At 31.0% G+C, this 19760-nt stretch overlaps 1 protein-coding gene across 2 annotated transcripts in view; it reads left to right on the plus strand.

Annotated features, from left to right (window-relative positions):
* The window catches only part of LOC145287981 (filamin-B-like), a 306042-nt gene that overhangs the window by 172846 nt on the left and 113436 nt on the right, over window positions 1-19760 (plus strand). Inside the window, exons 13-18 of one of the 2 annotated variants that reach the window (XM_080135975.1) lie at window positions 1424-1504; window positions 7647-7787; window positions 10353-10520; window positions 13349-13495; window positions 15420-15503; window positions 18006-18146. The exons of the other annotated variant lie outside the window; for it this stretch is intronic. Coding sequence (XP_079992101.1) covers window positions 1424-1504; window positions 7647-7787; window positions 10353-10520; window positions 13349-13495; window positions 15420-15503; window positions 18006-18146 — 762 coding nt within the window. The remainder of the gene's footprint in view (window positions 1-1423; window positions 1505-7646; window positions 7788-10352; window positions 10521-13348; window positions 13496-15419; window positions 15504-18005; window positions 18147-19760) is intronic. 2 annotated transcript variants of the gene reach the window in all.

Consider the following 19760-nt stretch of genomic DNA (forward strand, 5'->3'; position numbering starts at 1 on the left):
AGAATGGTGGAGAGCAAGATAACTCAAAGAAGCAGCATATATGTTAGTCGACAGTCACCTCCTAAGTAAACTTAGTATAGAATTTAATACAATATAGGAACCACTAATTATAAATAATAGATTAAAACACAATAAAAAAAAAAACACAGTGTCTAGTTATAAGTAATAAAAGTACACATGTAAAATAAGAATAAGTGTAAGGCTCCTAAATATTATATTTTCAAAACGGATCGATTAGAGGAACATATAGGCTTTTCAGTTTAAAATAAAATGAAGAGATGGAAAATCTAGAAGATGTAAGGAAGAAGAACAGAAAAAATATGATCTGGTTTGAGTCTCCAGAGTTTCTTACTAACTCAAACCCATGTTATAATTTAAAGAGAGTAGAAAGTGGATTTTGAGGTTATTTTCGGCAGTGCCTCATAACTCTTGCTTCCCTTGTTTTGTTCTTTAGTCCTCATATTCCATGAGTGATGTTTCTGACAAATAGGAAAGAATTACTGCTTTTTTTTTTTTTTTTTTTACCAGAATCTATTCCATCTAACATTTATCGTTGGCAAGTTTTTGACCTTGAAGTAGTATTCCTTAAGCTCCTTACATCAAGTGGCTTCATGCCTTGTCTAGGGCGATTTCCACGAAAAAAAATGAATAAAAATAAAACATTCATACTAAAATTGACCCAGTATGTAAAACTGACATAAATCAAATATGATTACTCATTCTTAGAATCAACTGTTCAATTATTCATTAATACACTTGGTTTCCTCCAAGATATTGGATATTCTAGCACAAAACCATTCAATATTTTATATCTAAAGTAGAACGAGATTTTCCCCTATACAGTTATACCGGTATCACTCTTCGCCAAAAAACCTGTTTCAGCAGTGATTTAGGCTAATTATTGATGCATGTTTTCAGAAATTATAAATTTAGTTTTGTTCAAATTCATCAATTATTATTATTTTTTTTTTTTTTTGCAATATTTAATCGTACTTGATAGTTTTCTATAAATGGGAAATCAACTGCTAGTTTTAGATAAAGAGATAAACAAATAAAAGAAATAAAAAGATAATGCAAAACTGTTAACTAATCCTCTTTTTACTTAATTGTTTTTGCTAATTTTAATATGTAACTTACCTTAACAGCTTTTTCTCTCTCCCTCTCTCTTTCTATCTGTGTATATATATATATATATATATATATATATATATATATATATATATATATATATATATATATATATATATATACTGACTGGCTTTCTTTCCTCTTTCTTATGAATAATTTAATTTGATTAACATAAAGACCATCTGATATTACAAAATTTTCTCATCTGATCCGAAATTTTAAAATGAAATATCTGCTAAGTTCTCATTCAACATGGCAGCTAATCAAGATAAAATCGTTTTCTTTTTCATCTCAGCTCCGTCAAATAAAAGTATTCCATTTAACATAAAGAAAAATGATGAAATATACAACATTCAGTTCACTCCCAAACAATCAGGTTAGTTTCTTGGTTTAAATATTTCAAATACACATTATTTTTTTATTATGAGATAAATATTCAACAGTATATGAATAATATTAAAGATAACAAAATATTCAAATTATTAAATCTGTTTTATTGGCTTCTGTTGACTAATTTTTCAGTAGATTGAGATTTTCCTTTAGGCACAATATGTTCAGTGGTGTGGGCCAAATTTATGGATTTATAAAAAAAAAATGTGCGGTGTTATTTTAGATGAACATAAATCTACAAAAATATGATTTCTGAAAGAATTTAAAATAAAAATAAAAACTTCCATTTTTCATCTTAGGAGAGAGAAAAATGTTTTGTTAATTTTTCTTTTTTATTTTTTTATATGATTTATTATCACTATTTAAAACATTTAGCTGGTGTCAATCTTTTCAATTTACATATTGATCCTAATTGATTATCACAAAATGCTTTATTAAGGAAATATTAACAGCACCCTTGTCCTGGCATTGCTTAAGACAAATACAAAAGAATGATTGAATTTGAAAAAATAATTATTATGACCATGAAATCGTATTTAATAGCAAAATAATACTGAATAAAAATAGTACTAGCGAACCAGTCAAATGGAAAATAGTACAAGCCAGTACATGTAGGAATTTAGACGTGCCATGTAGATTGTGTCTGAATGAGAAATTCAAAATACTAAACTTCAAAGAATCCCCAAACCCTTTAAACTGCAGAAGCAAATAGAAAAACAGCTGTATGTACAGAATTAACTTTATTTTACAAAAAATAGTGGTAATAATAACTAATAAATAAAAAACTTAACTAATATAACACCTAAATATGAACAAAAAATAAGAAAATGTATGTCAGCACACCCAGATTTAAAAAAAGATCACTTTTTAATGCATAAAGAAGGATAACTCACCATCTCAAAAAATAAACAAGGAAATGTGAAATAGAAGCCAGCCGATCTTTGTCTGATAAAAGCCTAATTATTGGTTGGTGAAAACAGGAGCTAGAATAACAAAGAATTTGATCGGTTAGCTAGCAAACATAATACCATGTGGATATCTAAATACATGTGGTACTATCAATTTCATACATTAACCTGACAGGTCCTTATGATAATGAAATACAGAAAATTCTGTGTAACTTAACTGCTATATATATTTTCATTATTTACTAATATATGATAGAAGCATCCAGTACCAAAATTATCTTTTTCTTTTACTGTTTGTTTCAGTCCAGAATATATGCAAAGGCAATCTTCTTTTCTTGGCTTTCTCTAAATTATATTTGCCTTGTTTGGCAGGTTTTCCTCTGAAAATAAAACACTTTCTGTTTCTTTCTTCTTTTGGGCTGGGTATGATTTTTGTTGAAGCTTCCGTTGAGAACTATCCATTCCTCAGGAAATAATTCTTTATCCTTTTCTTTCTCCTTTTAGAACATTTTGTTCTTTCCAAAGGGAATGCGAAAGAATTATATAGACAGTTCAACAGCTGCCTTTCTTTAGAGATCTTTTCTATTTGCAAAGATAGGCTTTCAGTATTGATCGTCAATAGAGTACAAAGCCAGGTCTTTTCTCTATTAACTGCTTCTATGTACTCAAATAAAAAGTCTTGCAGTAACTAGCAGAGGGGCCACAGGGGCGGGAATAATGATGACTCATTTGGGAGAAGGAGCTTTCTTAGTACAGTCTGACAAATAACTGACCACAACATAGCTCTACCCATTATCAAGCATAAGTAAAATCATACACAAGACAGGGGTCAACGTTTGACTTCCTCACCACTTTCAGCACTGCAAAAAGGGGTAAGTAAATAAAATTTCCAATATATATATATATATATATATATATATATATATATATATATATATATATATATATTGTAACACATACGATAAAAGGTGGGGATTTAAGCAACAACTAAACATAGGGGTATGATAGAATTTTCTGGAAAGCAAGATCCCAGTATTTTATCGCACATGTGACACAGACAAAAATAAAGCTATGAGACACGGGAACCGAACACGACAACACGCGAGAAGGAATGAAGCAAGAACACCAGTGGTAATATTTTCGAATTTAAATTTTATTATACAACAATGAACTAACTATGGTAGGGGAGGAATAATGCAATTGAGTGTAAATAAAAAAACAACAAATTATAAAGACGGGGAGGGGTATTTTGTCTACTATTCGAAAATGCCAACGAGGAATATATCAAAACAAAAAGTGTATCCTTAGTGCAAACAAATGATGACAACATTAATTCAATGTCTTAATATACGAGAGAGGGAAATATTCACAGAGATGACTTACTGAGTTTATTCCCTTTTTTTTTTTATCTTTTCTTTCTTTTCATTCCAAGCAGTTGGTCAAAATGTCTTTAATATTCGTCTCTTCGGATTAAAACGCACATGTGTAAAGTTCGCCATTTATCGCATCCTCTCGCCGCTGGTATGGAGTTTCTCCCAGGCGTTATCTCCTATTGCTGTTGGTATGGAATTTCTCCCAGGCATTACTTCATTTCTTTCGCTGTTGGTGGAGTTTCTCCCAGGCGTTATCTCCTTTCGCTGTTGACGGGGTCGATAACTCCTATCTTGACAGCATTGCTGCCACGCTGCCTCTGTCGCTGGGGTGAGACTTTCGCACATCTGTCTGGCAACACGGCCAGCAGAGACTGTTTTTTGCCAAAAAGGCCTTTTCCCTTTTTTTTCTTTTTCTCTCTCTCTCTCTCCCTCTTCTCAGTATCTTTCTCACCCCCTTTCTTTCCTTCATTCTTCGTTGCCTAGTAACCCGCACGGGTCGATGGGTTGCTGGTCAAATGACCCGATCATCTTGCTAGCTTGCGTATCAAAAGGCTTTTCTCACTTCTCTCTCCTTCTTTCCTATACTCACTGTCTCTCTCTCTTGAAACTATGTTCATTTGCCTTTTTGATAAAATAATAAAATAACAAAAAAACGATACATTTCTCGTTGGCCCGAAATTAAACATTTCAATTTTTAATTAATTACATAATCCAAGTCATGGATTATGTCACAATAAATATATCATATAGAATATCCTGAATGGGTTTGCAAATACCAATAGCTCAATATTCAGTGAAATTGAGTTGAATATATATATATATATATATATATATATATTTCCGACACGTTTCCCAGACTAGCAAGATCAACATGCCTCACTTCTAGATCTCTTTCTGACAACGGTTCCCAATGACTGTACAACAAATGCCCACAGCCCACTCGGGAATGCTGATCACGCTGTGATAATGGTAGAAATCAGCCTAAATTCTCACCCTAAAACTGAAGACCCACTACTCAAAACAACGAGGTATTACAAAAAGGCTGATTGGGAAGCCATCAGGGAGCTCATCAGAGATGCCCCATGGCAAAATATCTTTACTCTTCCAGCGGAACAGTGTGCAAATAAGACCACTGAATGGTTCAAAACTGCTATTGAAGCACATGTTCCCGCACGGAAATTCTATAGCAAGCCCCACTCCCCCCAATGGTTTACTTCTGCTTGTGCAGCTGCCATTTGTCAAAGGCAGTATGCGTTCCGCAGATTCAACCGACATAAGTCCAGCTCAAATAAACAGAAGTTTATAGAAGCTAGATATAATTGTAAGAGAGTGATAGAGACAGCTAAGAAGATTACTCTGAAACCACCAGAAAACGCATCGAAGCACAGAAATTAGGAACCCGGGATTTTTGGAAAATCTACAACAGCGTAGTAAATAATGGACAGTCAACTATTTCCCCACTATCAAACAATCATGAGGTTGCTTGCACGGCAACTGACAAGGCTAACCTGCTTGCCAGTCGGTTTGCCTCAAACTCCATACTGAACTCGGTACACCACTCACTCCCTGATTTTCCTCTGCAAACAGATGCCACACTAGACGATTTAAAAATCACCCCTTCTCAGGTACATGCTATTATAAAAAATCTAGACACCTCAAAAGCATGTGGACCAGATCTCATCCCGGCTGTGCTATTAAAAAAATGCTCTGCCGATGTTGCTCCAGTTCTGTCCAAACTTTACAATAAATGCCTTAACGAATCTTGTTTTCCCGACTGCTGGAAAACCGCCTCTGTGGTACCAGTCTTCAAGAATTCTGGTGAAAGAACTGACCCACTAAATTATCGCCCCATTAGCCTCCTCCCGCTTTTCACCAAAATATTTGAGTCCTTAGTTAATAAAGCCCTAGTCCAGCACCTAACAGCTGCTAAACTCCTGACTGACAAACAATATGGATTCAGGCAAGCCCGTTCAACAGCAGATATCTTAACTGTAGTTTCTGAATGTATATACCGTTCATTGGATAAAACAGGGGAGGGTAGAGCGGTGGCCCTCGATATATCTAAGGCTTTTGACAGGGTATGACACGATGGTCTTCTAAGGAAAATTAGATCATATGGAATCACTGGAAGAATTCATAATGTAATTAAATCCTTCTTAAGTAATAGAAAAATCAAAATTGTCCTCGACGGTCGTACATCCAAACAATACGGCATAAATGCGGGAGTACCTCAGAGATCTATCCTTGGACCTCTATTATTCCTGATATTCATAAACGACCTCTCTGATAAAATTGTTTCGGAGATGGGTATATTTGCCGATGACACCACTCTCTATAACAGATATGAGAGGAAAACAAATAAACACATATCCAAGGAAATGGCAGAAACACTAGAGGATGACCTCCAATCCGTAGTGGAATGGGGACAAAAATGGTTGGTCACATTCAATGCTGCTAAGACTAAGCTTGTTTCCTTCAATAACTACAAGAAACCTTCTCTACCACCAATAGCAATGGCCAAGAACACATTACCTGAAAGTACTTCTTTTAAACTCCTCGGCCTAATGTTTACAGGGAATATGAACTGGAATAGATACATTGAGAGCATTGCCAAGGCTGCTGCAAGGAAGGTTGGCTCCCTCTACCGTGCTAGAAAACTACTTACGCCTGACAGTATCCTATACCTCTATAAGGCAACCATTCGCCCATGTATGGAGTATTGTTGTCACATCTGGGCTGGTGCATCTGCTTCTTGTCTCTCGCTCCTGGACAGGATTACAAAGAGAGTCAGCAACCTGATAGGTCCTGAACTGTCATCTAGGCTTCAGCCTCTGTCCCATCGACGAGATGTTGCATCCCTCTGCCTGTTCTACAAATACTTCAATGCTGAATGCTCTGACGAACTGCAAACACTTGTACCTCCCCGATGTAACTACCTCCGACAAACCCGACAAGCTACTAAGTCTCATCCCTTTACAGTAGAGATCCCTAGGTGCAAGAAAGCCTTTTACTCCAATAGTTTCTTCCCCAGAACTGCGGGTCTTTGGAACTCCCTTCCGGGATTCTGCTTTCCCAACTGCACTGATATGCAGAAGTTCAAGTGTAATGTTAACAAACATCTTTCTACCCATCTCCCTTCATAATGACCCCGCTAATTAAGTTCCTGATAGTAGCCCCCTGCTTCAAAGTGGCACTGTGCCTTGTTTGGGGTGAAAATTGAATTTAAAAAAAAAAAAAAGAGAGAGAGAGAGCGGTATGTATTTTTTTATTCATGTTCCAAATAAAGAGCAGACATAAAGGTATTATAGTTGTTTACAACTGTTTCAAGGTAGTGTTTATTTTAAGTCATACAATGAACCATAACAGTTTTTAAACACCAGACTCTCTTCAGACCAAGATGTTCATAGGTGCCTTACAAAAGGCATAAATCAGTCCCAATATCCAATGATAAATTACAAATTTCACGAGAAACAAAACAAAAATCACAAGAAATATCCATTGTTAAATACCTTGGTATAACTGAATTCCAAAACCACTGAACTTCTTTTTCTGCAAATTTGAGCATAGATTTTGTTCATGACTGAGGGTGTATATTTTTATATAATGATATTGTTAGATGTGGACATCCATAAATATAAAAAGCAATGCCTTACTTTATTTAAATAGTAAAAGTGGCAATATGATGTTCAGGGATGGGAGTAGGAATACATGGGTCCACATTTATTCCTAAGTAATCCTGTGTGTACCTATACTAGTTGTAAATAAAACTATGTAAAATGTAGATAAACTTTAAATCATTTTAATCTTGTTTTCAGTTGTCTCATTTATTTTTGTCTTGTCTATTCAGGAGATCATAGCATCCATATCAAATTTAATGATATGAATGTTTCAAAAAGCCCATACATCTGCAAAGTGTTTGATGTCAGTAAAGTCTCTGTATTAAACATGCCAAAGTCATACGAAACTGGAAAAAATGTTGATTTCAATAGTAAGTATGATTTTGAAATTTCATTATTAGCAGTTTTTGTGTCAATGCTTATGTGTTATTAAGTTATTCAGCAACATTTTTGTATGTTTTAAGACCGTGTGTTGGTAAGAAGTGGCAGGATTATATTGCATGTGCATAGGGAAGTAATTCCTCAAATATTATTTCTGGAACCAGTGCAATTTTGAAGCAATTTTTTAGATATTTTTAGTAACTTTTTAGCAACCTTTTCTTTTATGCTATTGAGAATAGGACATTATCTGATGAAAGAATGATCAGATCTATCAGGTATTACAGGTTTAACAGCGATTTTCCAGTACATTTGCATCCAGAGTTTTGCCAGATTAACTGCTGTGCAGGATCATCCAATTTCAGCTTAATAATAATTCATCAATACATACCTATTAATTATACATCTGCCATGTTTTTCAATCAAAACACCACTATCAAGCAATTTTGAAGCAATTTTTTAGCTATTTTTAGTAACTTTTTAGCAACTTTTTCTTTTATGCTATTGAGAATAGGACATTATCTGATGAAAGAATGATCAGATCTATATATACAAAATACTTAATATTTTTATTGACAACTTTTTAAAACAATGAAAGATAAAATATTTGCAGAGAAGGAAGGCTCTAACAGAAAGAATTGTTTAGTGTGTCAGAAGAAATAGTAAATGTGTGGTGACTTCAATATGATAATGGACTGTCCCTGCTTATAAATATTACTATTTTTTTTAATTTTTTACTTGTGCTGAATAAAACCATAAAACAGTTTCTATACTTTGTGTCTTTTTATAACAATTTATTCAACACGTCATTTTGTTCTCTTTAAAAAAATATGGAGAAAAATTTTAAACAATGGTCCATCAACTCATACACAACAGCAGTACACCCTCACTGCCAATCAAGTTGCACATAAGTTGTTGCTCAATTAGAAGTTTACTACTAAACAGCAAAAGCCAAATGTAGCCTGAATTTAATATTCCTAAAGTACTGAACAAACTGAGCAATTCTTACTTAAAGGGCTTGTTATCAACATCAGTGCTTTTAAAGCTGGTAAATCCACCAGCCTAGATATTTTTATAGAGGAAATCAAGCATTTATCTTACTTCAACGTATTGTGCTGACTCCATTACTGTGTAGCATTTACTAATGAACCAGAACACTGAGTGATTCATCTATGCTGATGATCTCTGTGTAACATCATGAAAAAGTATTCAAGTCTGTTAATTTCATCTCAGGAATCATGACTTGAAAATTGTATCAACCCTGTCTAACTTGGCATAACCCTGGATCACACTTTCTCATTCAAAGAATAAAGACAAAACTGAAAGTCGACTCCAAGAACATCTTTTGGAAACTGATCAACTCCAAGTGGTGAGCAACAAGACACACACTAAAATGTACTGTCTTGGCTCTGTGCAGAGTATGCATGTCTTGTATAGGAGAGATCAATACATGCCAAAGATCAGATCCAGCTTTGAACAACATCTGTGACTGCATCACTGGCATCATCATTGGCTGCATGAAGCCTATCAACCTAAAAACCTAGATCTCCTTACTGGCATTGCCCCTACAGATGTGAAACGAACATTGCTATCTAAATAGAGATCACAAAGGTTACCAGTGCTGAATGCCATCTTTTTTTTTTTACATAGCCTTGATAAGTGGTGATGCCTAAGAGGCCACTCAAGGTTAAGGGTTAAAGAGGGTTAGAAATTGGACAATATAGTAACCGTTAGTAATGGAGATTCAGTAAATTTGTTAACTTATTGGAACGGCTCATCAAAAACTTGTTTATGTTAGACTTGAACACAACCATATTGTAGTCAGTCGGAAAGCAGGAAAACTGAAGACAATTCCATAGGCGTGCCGTTCTAATAAAGAAGCTTTTCTCATGGAACCTACATTTAGGTTTAGGCACAGATATCTCCTTCATGTACTTAAACTAAAAGCCTAATGACTGACATCAAAGAAAAGCTTCCTTGGCCATGTCAGGCCCTACCATAACTCAGGAAAAGACCAGACTATAGCTGTGGATTAGAGGGCTATGGAATGCTCCCTTTCCCTTTTACTGACATGGGAATCTATGCCTCTTCTGAGGCCCTGCCTCCTGATCCAAAGCACCTTTGATTGAGTGGAAAATACTCAATTGACTGAGAACAGTAATGGGACAATCAAAATTGCCATGGTTACAAAGGGCTACAAAACCTATCTGCAAATATTGCACAACCAGTGAAGCTTCAAAGATCTGTAAAAAGTACAAAGAATTGCATAAAAAGGTATGACCACATGCTTCAAAGAAATACTGAGTAATATTATGATAAATGGAGTTTTAATATAATTAGATGACCATTTGAATATCTGTCCCCTCCTACCCTCTGCATGCCATTTAAGTTAAACACTATAAAAAAGACTTTTAATTATTATTAATGCAAAATGATGAGAATTATTTCATTATTTTAATGGTTGACATTGACAATAAAAACAATATTTTAGTTTTTGTTTGCTTCTCCATTGTTTCTTGTTATTTTTAAATATTACTATTTGACTTATTTTATTTCAGTTGATGCATCACAAGCTGGTTCTGGTAATTTGGAAATTCAAGTAAATGGAGGGCGTGTACCTTGCTTTGTGAAGAATTTAGGTAACCATAAATTTTCAGCTTCCTTCGCGCCTGTCAATCAAGATCCACAACTTGTAGAAATGACCTTCAATGAACATAGTGTCAAAGGTAAGACATCTTAGGCGTCATCATTTCTTTTTTCACATTTCTGTTAAATATCTTTTTTTATGAAATAAGGTAGCTGTCATGAAATGGATAACAATGTGGACTGATGACCTGAATGTGCCAGGTTCAAATTCAGTTAGCTCCATGACATTACTTTTACTTATACGTCTCGTAGTCCTCCTCTAAGTACATGATTCTAAAAAGAATTGGGAAAAGCAATGTCAACAACAAAATTGAGAAAGATTGATAGAAATATATTTATTAATTTGAGTTCTAACAAAAGATGAGGTGAATAGGATATCACAACACTTTGAGAGCGCATAATGTGAGCTGATGCCATTTAATCCTTTAAAATTTTAAATGCATATTATAACTATGGATAATTGCTCTCAAATATTTTGGAGAACAATCCATTTGATTTCTCACCCAAATAAATATTGTGAATTATTTACCAAGAAAGTAATTAATTTCTATCCAGAATGTAACTGTTTTTAAAATTACGTTGACCAATTCCTTGATAAGTCTATATAGAATAAATAATATTGGTAACTTTCAGATTAGATTCGTTTTTAATCTATACTTAATGCAAGTTATACCAACTAATCTTAAAGAAAGAGTTGGAACAAAACAGGGTGCTTGTGCAGAATTTCTTCAAATGAAAAAACAAAAATAAAAAAAATTTTGTATGGTCTATGTACCTGTAACAGAAAGAAAATATTGTATACCAAAAACACATAAATTGATCAAGTAGTTTTATTTTTAAATATGAAAACAAAATTTGATCGCTAAAGGATGAGCGGCAATCTTACAACACCATCTTGAAAACAGTCTGAACAAACAAGGGGAAGAACCTCAAATAATTCAAACTTGCAAATATGAAGTGGGGAGCATTGAAAAAGAATCAAATTCACTTAAAAATTTCTTTCTTTTTAAAAATAAAACTACTTTATCAATTTATATGATTTTTGGTGTGCAATATTTTTTTTCCATCACAGGTACATACATCATACAGATTTTTTTTATTTTTGTTATTTCATAGAGGGAGAGAATTATGAACAAGCAGCCCCAAAAATAATGAAGCAATTTTTCTTTTCAAATGTTTAATGTTAAACTAAAATTCTAACTGCAATGTTTTTTTGTGTGTGTGCGTGTGTATTTGTATGGCGATGGTGATGAAGCCATCACTAAAGATTTTTTTTTTTACTTGGGAATCGCCACTTATCAAAGCCCAAAGGCCACTCAAGGAGAAAGGTTAATGAGTGTAATTAATGAGTAATGGTGGTAGTGTAGTAATTGTTAATGGTGTAAATTGGGTAGGATTTGATTATTTATGGGGATAGCTCGACAAGAACTTGTTTACATTGGACTTGATGGCTCAGCTTGGTTAAAATCGCAGAGCAGCGCTAGGGGCCTCAAATGATTAGATTTTTTATGTACTGTTCTTTTATGGGTCTTTAGTCTGTTAAAATAATTTTTAAGGGGTCAAAAATGGGTCAAAATTGAAAGAATCGTTATACATTTTGTACATTCATCTTAGTTTATTTTTACTTTTTAATTTTTAATCAGTTCACATGCATGTCACATTGGTACAGTGGTAACATCACCAGCTTTGAATGCTACAGTTTTGCTTTCGATTCTGGCTGATGGCATCCAAATACTTTTTATTTTTTTTTTGTACTTTTGAAATCACAACTCTATAATAATATATACGAAATCTAGACAAATTAAAATATATTGAAGCATATTTTACGACCAGGCAAAGTTGTGCACACACCCCTGCTAGTTAAATTATATAAATATTTTTCAATTTGAATCATTTATTATTAGCTTATAATTTAAAATTATATGAATAGTTTAAAATATCAATCATTTATTATTAGCTTATAATTTAAAATTATATGAATAGTTTAAAATATTAATCATTTATTATTAGCTTATAATTTAAAATTATATCAATAGTTTAAAATATTATTCATTTATTATTAGCTTATAATGTAAAATTATATGAATAGTTTAAAATATTAATCATTTATTATTAGCTTATAATTTAAAATTATATGAATAGTTTAAAATATTAATCATTTATTATTAACTTATAATTTAAAATTATATGAATAGTTTAAAATATTAATCATTTATTATTAGCTTATAATTTAAAATTATATGAATAGTTTAAAATATTAATCATTTATTATCAGCTTATAATTTAACATTATATGAATAGTTTAAAATATTAATCGTTTATTATCAGCTTATAATTTAAAATTATATCAATAGTTTAAAATATTAATCATTTATTATTAGCTTATAATTTAAAATTATATGAATAGTTTAAAATATTAATCATATATTATTAGCTTATAATTTAAAATTATATGAATAGTTTAAAATATTAATTATTTATTATTAGCTTATAATTTAAAATTATATGAATAGTTTAAAATATTAATCATTTATTATTAGCTTAGTAATTAAATTATATAAATATTTTTAAAACATAAAAATAAAAAAATAAAACATTTTTCTTAGTATCTCATGTTTATATCTAGATTAAACAATTAAAGTTGTTTACAAAAAATTAAATTTGTTATTTCTCCATGGTTTCAAATTTGAATACATATTCTGAATTTTATAAATATTATATGGTAATGAATCTAAAATAAATGGCTAGTTCAAGATCTGTTCTATGTAGAAAATCTGAGCATGAAATTCCATTGACTAAAAAATGCATTGTCATAACACCGTTTGTTCAGTTTTGTTTTCCAACTTTTGCTGAAACCAAAAATACCAATATGAACCAATTCTTGATTTATTTACCAATTGCTTTACAGGAAGCCCATGGATTATTGATATGGTAGACTATACAAAGTTTACTATCGCAGATGGAGGCACCAAATATATACCTTTGAACACATCTGCAAAATGCACAATTCTTGGACCAGTTTCTGTCTTACAAGATCTTAAAACCAATGTTACAGGTGAAAACACTACTACTATTACTACTACTACTATTACAAACATTTTTAAAACTACTACTACTATTTAACATTATGGTAAATTTGACATGAATTAATAGAAAAAATGTTAATGAATAATGATAATTAAAACTAGAATATATTTTATATTACATTCATATAACAATTATTAAAGATAGATTTTCTGATTGAAATTGTTCGTCAACTAAGCATTCAATAGGGATAATAATTATGTTTCTTTAAAAGAAATTGACATTTTATCAATTGATCAGAGAATAATGTATTTTTGTTTTTTATAACGTCCATTAACATGTTCATGATCTAATGGATGATAATATAAAGAAATATTTTGTTTCCAAATTTTTTAGATAAGTACTGGTTATTCATATTTGAATTTTTCAGACTACTGTTCTCATCATGAGTGTCAAGACACTCAAGATAAGAAAGAATACAAATAGTACAGATCAAGAAATATTGTCAAAAAATAAATGTACTTAATTGAATTATTGCTTACTGGTTGAAGAAAACACATTAAACAATATATATTAATATCATGTTTTTTTCTCACAACTACAAAAATTGGATTAATATTTTCTCATATTTTTACTATTAACTGAATGGTTATTGCAATCAAAAATAGATTAGTATAAAATAAAATGAAATTGTTAATATCCTGTTGACAAAATAATTTAATTATGAAATTAAATCCACCTGAATAGATTTCTCTTTATTTGTCAACAAGTCAGTCATTTTAATCCTTTGTTAATAATCGAAAAAGAAAAATGAATTACTTTGTGACTTCTTGAAATTTGAAAGTAATTTGGAAGTATTTAAGCTGTTAGATAGAAAGTCATTTCTGATTCTGCAATTCTTAGCAAATCATCACCATCATATTTGGTTTAAAGATAATTTTACATGCTTTAAGAAATTAACTTCCAAACTAATGTACCGTAGATCAGGTCTTTATTTATCCCTTTTTTTTCTCAAGTTCATTTTTATAATTTCCTCCCATATTGCCCTTGGCCTATCCTATCAATTGAATCTGCTACCTTAACTATTCTAAACAATATCCTAATAATTAAATTTTCCAAATCCTATTTAAAAATAATAATTTGGTAAAAACGCTAAGTAGGTAGATACAGGTAATATTTATAATTGTTGTGGTCCAATGAGCTGGATATATTGAATGTAAAACATTCCCATATGTTTATTTATTGAAACTTGTAAACCAGTTAAACTCAGGTTAGTTCTTTTTTAATATGCAAGTTTGTAAGTTTCAAACATGTACAATTATCATATCTAACTGCACATGTGCATTGCATATCAAAATACAACCATTCTGTACGTGCTATTGAAATTAATGAACATGAACAAAAGAAAACATCTTTTGTTTATTTTCTTGTTTTTTTAATAATGACTTATTACTTAACAATACCAAAAGCCACTCGAGAATACTAGTTAATCAGATGGACTGATTGCCAGTTGAAGTGATAAATAATATTATAAGAAGATTGAAACTGATGAATGGCATGAATAACATTGGATTAGTTATTAGGATGATTTATGGAAAGTATTTGTTGATGTTGGAAATAGAGAAATCCAAGAAACTCTTGTCCCAGCGTTACCCAGGAAAATAGAGAAACTTAAAAAACTTTTATCCCAGTGTTGCCACTAAAAATAGAGTAATTCAAGGAACTCCTCTCCTAGCATTGCCATGAAAACAGTATAACCCAAAAAACTCTTGTCTCGGCATTATCTATGAAAATAGCATAACCCAAGAAACTTTTGTATCAGCATTGTCCATAAAAATAGAGAAACTCAAGAAATTCCTGTCCCAGCATTACCCTTGAAAATATTTGGTAATAAGTTGTTTTTCTAGAAATAAAATTAATTTTTTTTTATTTGATTTGCATTTTGATGTGATCAGCACCTGGGAATGTAACAGTCAATCATGAATCAAATGTGAAATCAGATGGAAAACTTCAAGTTGAGTTTTTGCCAAAAATTGTTGGTAAGTATTAAACATGAATGAAACAGTATTTTTAGTTGTAGATATTTAACCATTAAAGAATTTGTATTTGTTTTTATAAGATTTTTAAACCATAGTTAGTTTGTTTCAATGGTATTTGTCCATTTTATTGTCTGTCTAATTTAAAAAAGAAAATTTATTCAAATGGCTAAAAACTAAAATTTTGATATATTCAACATGAATCATAAATTTATTTTTCAAATATTTTTAAATATAACTAAAAATATAAATATTATTCAAGCAAAAATAAATTAGACTTATTCCAAAATTGAGCAGATTTTTTTATGACATCATTGTTTACCTAATGCTGTTCATCTTTATATGATAAATACATAAGATATAATTGTTATATCATAGTCATGATACTTATGACATAAGCTATCATATTTTTTTTTAACCTAAAACAAGGCATATTGCCATTTGGGTGTAAGGGGTTACTATTTGGTACCATGTTTACAAGGGAGATGAACTTCTGCATGTCAGTTAAGTCAGAGAAGCAGGTAACAGAGAGAAAATTCCAAAGTCTAGCAGTCTGAGAGAAGAAGCTATTGAAGTAGAAGGCTTTCTGGCATCTAGGGTACTCTACAGTGAAAAGGTGGGATTTTGTTGCTAAACAGATTTGTCGGGGGGTATGTACCATTGAGTAGATACAAGTGCAATGAGTTCATCAGAGCACATTCCATTAAAATGCTTGTAAAACAGGCACAAGGATGCACCATCAGAGCGATGGGACAGGGGTTGGAGCTTAGTTGACAGTGCAGAACCTATTAAATCAGAGACTCTTTTTTGGACTCTGTCCAAGAGGGAGAAACTAGTAGGAGTTGTACCATTCCAGATGTGGCAACAATACTCCATGCATGGGTGAATGATGGCTTTGTAGAGATACAGGATACTATATCATCTAGATTACTTTTAAACGCTTTGTGAATGAGAGTCTCAAGAGAGGAGGCGAATTGATTTTGGTTGGGTTGTTGTCTGGTTTGGTTGTGATTTTTATTTGAGATGTCATTCCATTTTTGGGTATTGTTGCATTTTAAGCACCAAATTCTCATAAATGTCCACTCAGACTCTATTAGAAGCAGATGTAAATGAACAGAATATGCTGAGCAACGATCAAAAAAAAAATACTACAAAATAGAAAAGAACAATATTTATTAGAGTTTTAATTTAATTAAAACAAAAAAAAAATGGAAAAGCAATAAAATATACCAACAATCTACCATAACTTTATGAATTAATATTGTTTTTGCTTGTGTGTAAATGAGTAAAAACATTTTTTTTTGTTTTGTTTTTTTGCATGATTCAAAACTAAGGTACTATTGCACCTTACCTAACGGTTATTTGGGAGGGTAGAGTTAGAGGTTAGGGTTTGTGCACCTCCAAGCAAAACCATTGCTAACTAAAGCTCGTTTTTTTACCCTATACTTCCTGGCACATATCCTGTGCTTCAATTCTAATGGTATTAATTTGTCCTCTTGACATAAAAACGACATCTGTAATCTAGATCAGTGTAGTAGTAATTCTTCTAATGCACTCACCTCAAAAAGACAGAAAGTCTGCTCTGTTTGTAAGTGTGTAAGTGGTCCAGTGATCAGCCACCACAGAAATTATACAATAGAGTGCCAGAATAGTACATCCCTGCAAAAGCCATGATACTGGGCCCGGATTAATAATAAATGGTTGGTTCCGTACCCAGAGAAGGCATTGGGGCCCCCAAAGGGCCTGATTCTACTAATGGCAATCATTCAGCAGAACCAACAAAAGATGAGGCCAGTTCTTGACCACTGGGAGTTGAATAAACATGTAGACCCATTTACGGCCCCTGCAAACATATACACCGAAAAATTGAGAGAATGGCAGTGGGCAGGATCAAATGTATTGGTGTTGGACCTTCGCAAAGTATACCTTCAAGTAAGCGTGCACAAATCACAGTAGCCATACCAAACAGTAATAATCAAAAGAACAGAGGTATTGTCTGACCTGCATGGGGTTTGGATTCAACTGGATAAGCGTCGGCCATATTCTGGCAGTTTCTATCAGTTTCCTGTTGAGTCAAGCAGACATTTATGAGAATCGGGTATGTAATGTGTAGCTGTACTCATTTTTGTTTATATAATAGTTCAGTTTGAAGGTAGAGAGTTGGACTAAGTGGCTCAGTTTTTTATGTCAAATATGTATACTATAGTAGACTATAAGTCTTGAGATAATATCATTGAATTTATGAAATTGTATCTATACACTTATCATGAACATATATAATTTATAGTATAACAGTTGCACATTTTTGCTTTAAAAAATGTAAATTTACATACATTAATAAATTTTATTGATAATTATTTTATTGGTGGAATTAAATTTTACAAATGATTACAGAAAACACCAAAATATTTTCAAGAAGAAAATGAAAGTAAAAAATTGAATAGAAACAAATGAATTTTGTATGACATTTATTTTTCTGTTGCACTCGTACATTTTCATTTACAGGTATGCATAAGGTTGATGTCAGTTATGCTGGACATCATCTAAAAGGAAGCCCTACAACATTCAAGGTTTTCAATGCAAATGGAATTACCTTATCTCAAATGCCACAACTTGGAATGGTTAAACGAAAAGAAGAATTCACAAGTAAAATTCACATCACATTTTGTTTATCTTACATTTGATTATGAATTTTAAATTAAAATAGATTCATGTATTTTAAATTAAAATTGAGGTATGTATTTTAAATTAAAATAGATGTAATTTAAAAGATTGATGTATGTATTTTAAATTATAATACATATATGTAATTTTTATTAAAATCGATGTATGTAATTTAATTAAAAATAGATGTTATATAACTCAAATTAAAATTGGTGTAAGTAATTTAAATTAAAATAGATGTTATATAAGTTAAATTAAAATAGACGTTATATAATTCAAATTAAAATAGATGTATATATAATTTAAATTATAATAAATGTTATATAATTTAAATTAAAGTAGATGTTATATAATTTAAATTAAAATAACTGTTATATAATTGAAATAGATGTATGTAATTTAAATTAAAGTAGATATTATGTAATATAAATTATAATAGATGTTATATAATTTAAATTAAAGTAGATGTTATGCAATTTAAATTATAACGAATGTTATATAATTGAAATTCAAATAGATGTTATATAATTTAAATTAAAATAGATGTATTTAATTTAAATTAAAATATGTGTTATATAATTTTAATTATTATAGTTGTATATAATTTAAATAAATGTTATATAATGTAAATTAAAGTAGATGTTATGTAATTTAAATTAAAATAAATATTATATACTTTAAATTAAAATAGATGTTGTGTAATTTAAATTATACTAGATGTTGTGTAATTTAAATTAAAATAGGTGTTATGTAATTTAAATTAAAATAGGTGTTATGTAATTTAAATTAAAATAGATGCATATTGTGTAATATTTAAATACTAATGTATGACTTCCATAAAAAATGACAGGAAAAATGTTAACTTCTTCAGTGTTTTCACTAATATTCATATAAAATTATAGAATTACACAAGTAATTTAATTTTTCATATATAAATTATCATTTCCGATGATCTAACAAAAAAAAACACTATCTTTTGATTTTTTGTTTAGATTAGAGGATTTCCAACTTTGTTTCAGACTGGGAGTGGGTCTTGCTTGCTATTTGCTTTCTCAATTCCCTTTAGATACTTGAAATTAATTCATTTGGCAATTTATTACTTGCTTCTGACAAGATGGATCTATATCTATACATATGAATACACCTTAATCTTTACTATAGACTGGAGGAGCTTTTTTGTTAAAACATTATTGCAACTGAAATATTAAATGGGAGAAAAATATAATAAATATATACCAAATGATGTCTGAAAATTCCATGACTAATCCAAATATAGGAACACTTAAAAGTCACATGATCACAGAAGATCCATAATTGGCCCTATGGATACTGCTATTGATTATGGGATATGTTATGTTGAATTCAAATCCTATTAGATATACTGTAGTCATTATTGTGGAAAAGTATGAACCCACAATCTCCCTAGCCATTAGTAAAATAGCAACTTATATTCAGTTTATTGTATACAATATGTACTGTGCTTTGGCATTAAATAACCTAAAACGTTGGATTTATTGACAGATCAAGCCACATTATCATATGACTGCTAGAAGATTTGTCAATGTTCTTTCTTGATGATGTTCTGGATCCTCATCA

Source organism: Euprymna scolopes, chromosome 11 (assembly GCF_053919585.1).
Source record: "Euprymna scolopes isolate OS-2025 chromosome 11, ASM5391958v1, whole genome shotgun sequence".
NCBI classification, from domain to species: domain Eukaryota; kingdom Metazoa; phylum Mollusca; class Cephalopoda; order Sepiida; family Sepiolidae; genus Euprymna; species Euprymna scolopes.